At 38.5% G+C, this 3,626-nt stretch overlaps 1 protein-coding gene across 1 annotated transcript; it reads left to right on the top strand.

Moving 5' to 3' along the window:
- Window positions 1–2,266: 2,266 nt before the first annotated feature.
- Window positions 2,267–3,412, top strand: LOC135230533 (olfactory receptor 7A10-like). Its single transcript, XM_064279902.1, has one exon. It carries the CDS (start codon window positions 2,474–2,476, stop codon window positions 3,410–3,412), a length of 939 nt encoding a protein of 312 aa, XP_064135972.1. The 5' UTR covers window positions 2,267–2,473.
- The last annotated feature ends 214 nt before the right edge of the window (window positions 3,413–3,626 follow it).

The raw sequence follows: 3,626 nt of genomic DNA, 5'->3' as shown, positions 1-3,626 counted from the left end.
TCATTCAGCAAAGCAAAAAAAAAAAAAAAACCTGTTGTTGAGTTTCTGAAATTGATTTCTGCTTTATAAATGCTTATTGTGAAAAGTTAGGAAAGTGTGGAAACATAACTTTTAAAAATCACGTTGAAGGTCAACATTGGATGGCAACATTTTATCCACTGGTGATGTAACACAATACTACGTATGCGCGTGTGTGAGTGTATACATATATTATCTTTTATTTTTCTCAACCTTCTGCTAATAAGTGATGGAGCCCAGATCCAACCAATATCTGTATGACCATAAAGCTTTTTTAAAAGTCATTAAAATCTTTAAAACAACTTGACTGTTTTATAGGACAAAAGATTTTCTGAGCTGTGAGTTGTGAATATGATCTCAAGATACACTATATAAGTGTAAGATAAATTTCATCTTCCTTTGTTTATAAAAAAAATTCTCATATAGTTCTCTAAATAGACTCTGATGAAGGCATTGTATTTAAGATCTACATCAACATCATACTAATTGAAAAACATTTAGAAGCATGTGCATTAAAATCAGGAACATAGTGTTTTCAGGATCAACTTTATTATAGTTCTTCAAACTATGTAAGACATTACTCTGAGCATAATGAAAATACAAATAATCTAGGTTAGATTCCAATGATACTATTAGTTAATACATAAACTGTATAGCTAATACTTATGTAAGAGTTCTGTTTGTAGACAGTGTCCCAAGTGATTTACATATGTAACTCAATTGTTCCTCTCAAAAATATTATAAGCCTATGATGATCTCTATTTTACAGTTTAAAAAAACAAAACAAGCACACAGAAGTTAAGTACCTGTCCCATGGTTAGACAGCTAATAAGTGTGTCAGAGTTTGTCATCAAACCCTGGTACTCTGTCTCCAGACTTGCTGCTCTCAACCAGTGTGTTCACCATCTCCTCCAATATGTTTACCATCCCCTCCAGAGGGTGGGTATTTGAGTGTCTGGTTGGAACTTGAAATCTACCAGGGTCTAATGCAGCTTTTCTCTCCATTATCCCCATAATTTCCATTGTGTCTCTTGTCCAAATATTTTTTTGCATGTCTAAATTATTCTTCCCTCTCGTTCTGTCAAGTGTATTTCCAGGCTTCTCCATGCTCTTGGCAGAATATGAACACCATGATGAGAATTTCAAAGTCCCAGCTAATTGTAATCTCAAAGCTTCAATTCCAAATTCCGTGGGTAGGGGGGACAGAGGGATGGGGTAAGGTGCTCATTGAGCTATCTTCTGTCATGTCACCTCCAGATCAAATCAGCTTTGACAGTGTAAGTTAGACTGCAGGGCTCCATCATAGTGTTTGTGAGACAGAGCCCAGTTCTTAGAGAGGGAGAGTATCTTCTTGACAAATATCCCCCGAGGGCCTTTTCAATTTAGACATCAGAATTAAGTGAAAAGAAGCTGATGAAAATAACACGGAGGCAAATTTCAGCTTTTGGAAGAGTAATGTACTATCACAGGTAAGCAGGATGTAAAAGGAAAAACACTTAAAATGCGGGGCTTCTTATCCCTGGTGGCACCCACTGTCAGCTAGATCAGTGCTTCTCAAACTCTAATCTGTATATGAATCACCTAGGGTAGTGAATTGTGTATCCCTAAAATGTATGTCCAGCTGGAACCTCAGAATGTGACCCTATTAAAAAATACTAAGACAGATGTAGTTAGTTAAGGGTCTCAAGGTGAAGTAATTCTGGATTTAGGGTTGTCTCTAAAGCCAATGATTGATGCCCTCATGAGAAAAGAAGAAACACAGAGAGGGCCACAGGAAGATGGAGACAGAGATTGGAATGATATGTCTACAACCCAAGAAAACCAAGGATTGTTGGCAACCACCACAAGCTAGGAGAGAGTCTTCAGAGGAACTAACCCTACAGTTACCTTGATTTTGAACTTCTGGCCTCCTGAACTGTGAGAGAATAAATTGCTATTGTTTTAAGCGACCCAGTTTGTGGTACTATGTTACCTAGGAAAAATTACCAAGGTAATTTGGCATCCCTAGCAAACTAATACACCTAGGAATTTTTAAAATGGAGGTCTTGATTCAGTAGGGGCAGTCTACTGATTCTGCATCTCCAACAAGCTTTCAGGTGAGGCTGATGCTTCTAGTCCATGGATCACACTCTGAGGAGCAAGGAGCTAGATGACTCTATCTCAGAGAAATGTATGCAGAAAGAGTGCTGGCTTTATGAGGTAGGTTCTGGCTAGAGATTAGTTTACCAACTTGAAAGGGCCAGTCAAAGGCAGAAAGAATGGCTGCATTATTAAATCCTCTGATTATTCAGCTGATCCACTGGCAAAATACAGGCTTTTATTTATTTTATGTAAAATAACTGTATTTTATGTTTATTATGTGAAAATTATAATCTGCAGTAGTGCTGCTGATTGATGATGCCTATTTGTAAAGTGTTGTTCTTCTTTTTGCTTTCTTGACAGTCGCACTAGCTATATGGAACCAGAAAACCACACACAAATTTCAGAATTTATTCTTCTTGGACTCTCAGAAGAGGAGGAACTGCAATCTCTTCTTCTTGGTTTGTTCCTGTCCATGTATTTGATCACCTTTATTGGTAACCTTCTCATCATCTTGGCCATCATCACCAGCTCCCATCTCCACACTCCCATGTACTTCTTCCTCACCAATCTGTCCTTTGTAGATATATGTTTCACCTCTACCACTATCCCAAAGATGCTACTGAACATCCATACCCATAACAAAACCATCACCTATCAAGGTTGCCTTGCCCAAGTATATTTTTTCATTCTTTTTATGCAGTTGGATGATTTTTTCCTTTCTATAATGGCTTATGACCGGTTTGTGGCCATCTGTCACCCATTGCACTACATGGTCATCATGAATCCCAGACTCTGTGGCTTTTTGCTGCTCTTTTCCTGGATATTGAGTGTTCTAGGCTCTCTGCTTCGTAGTTTACTGGTGTTGAGACTGTCCTTCTGTACGAACTTGGAAATTCCCCACTTCTTCTGTGAAATCAATCAGGTTATCCAACTTGCCTGTTCTGACACCCTCCACAATATCATAGAGATGTATTTTGCAACTGGGGTGATGGGCATTATTCCCCTCACTGGCATCGTATTTTCTTATTCTCGGATTGTCTCTTCCATACTGAGAATTACATCAGCAAGAGGGAAATATAAGGCATTTTCCACTTGTGGGTCTCACCTTTCAGTTGTTTCCCTGTTTTATGGTACAGGTGTTGGGGTCTACCTCAGTTCTACCACTATCCAAAATTCCAGGGCCAGTGCAATAGCCTCAGTGATGTACACCGTAGTCACACCCATGCTGAACCCCTTTATCTACAGTCTGAGGAACAAGGACATAAAAAGGGCACTGAAAAGTCTTGTTGGGATTGTTACTTTAAATGAGTGACAAAAATGTTTGCCTTGGGGCTGGGCAAGAATCCTCGAGTATCCTGGAACCAGATTGGCATCCAGATATTCTGATTTTTTTTTTGTTGTTGTTGTTCATGTGTTTCTTAATCTCCAGACATTTCTGGCATTTATGATTTTACTTTTCTGAAAGTAAGTTCTGACTTTGGAGCAGAAGTATTTTGAGAGAATCCACCTGTTTAAATTGGTAATAG

The sequence above is a fragment of the Loxodonta africana genome, chromosome 3 (assembly GCF_030014295.1).
Source record: "Loxodonta africana isolate mLoxAfr1 chromosome 3, mLoxAfr1.hap2, whole genome shotgun sequence".
NCBI classification, from domain to species: Eukaryota; Metazoa; Chordata; class Mammalia; order Proboscidea; family Elephantidae; genus Loxodonta; species Loxodonta africana.
The sequence above is the reverse complement of the archived record's forward strand: the minus strand, read 5'-3'. Positions and strand labels throughout refer to the sequence as shown.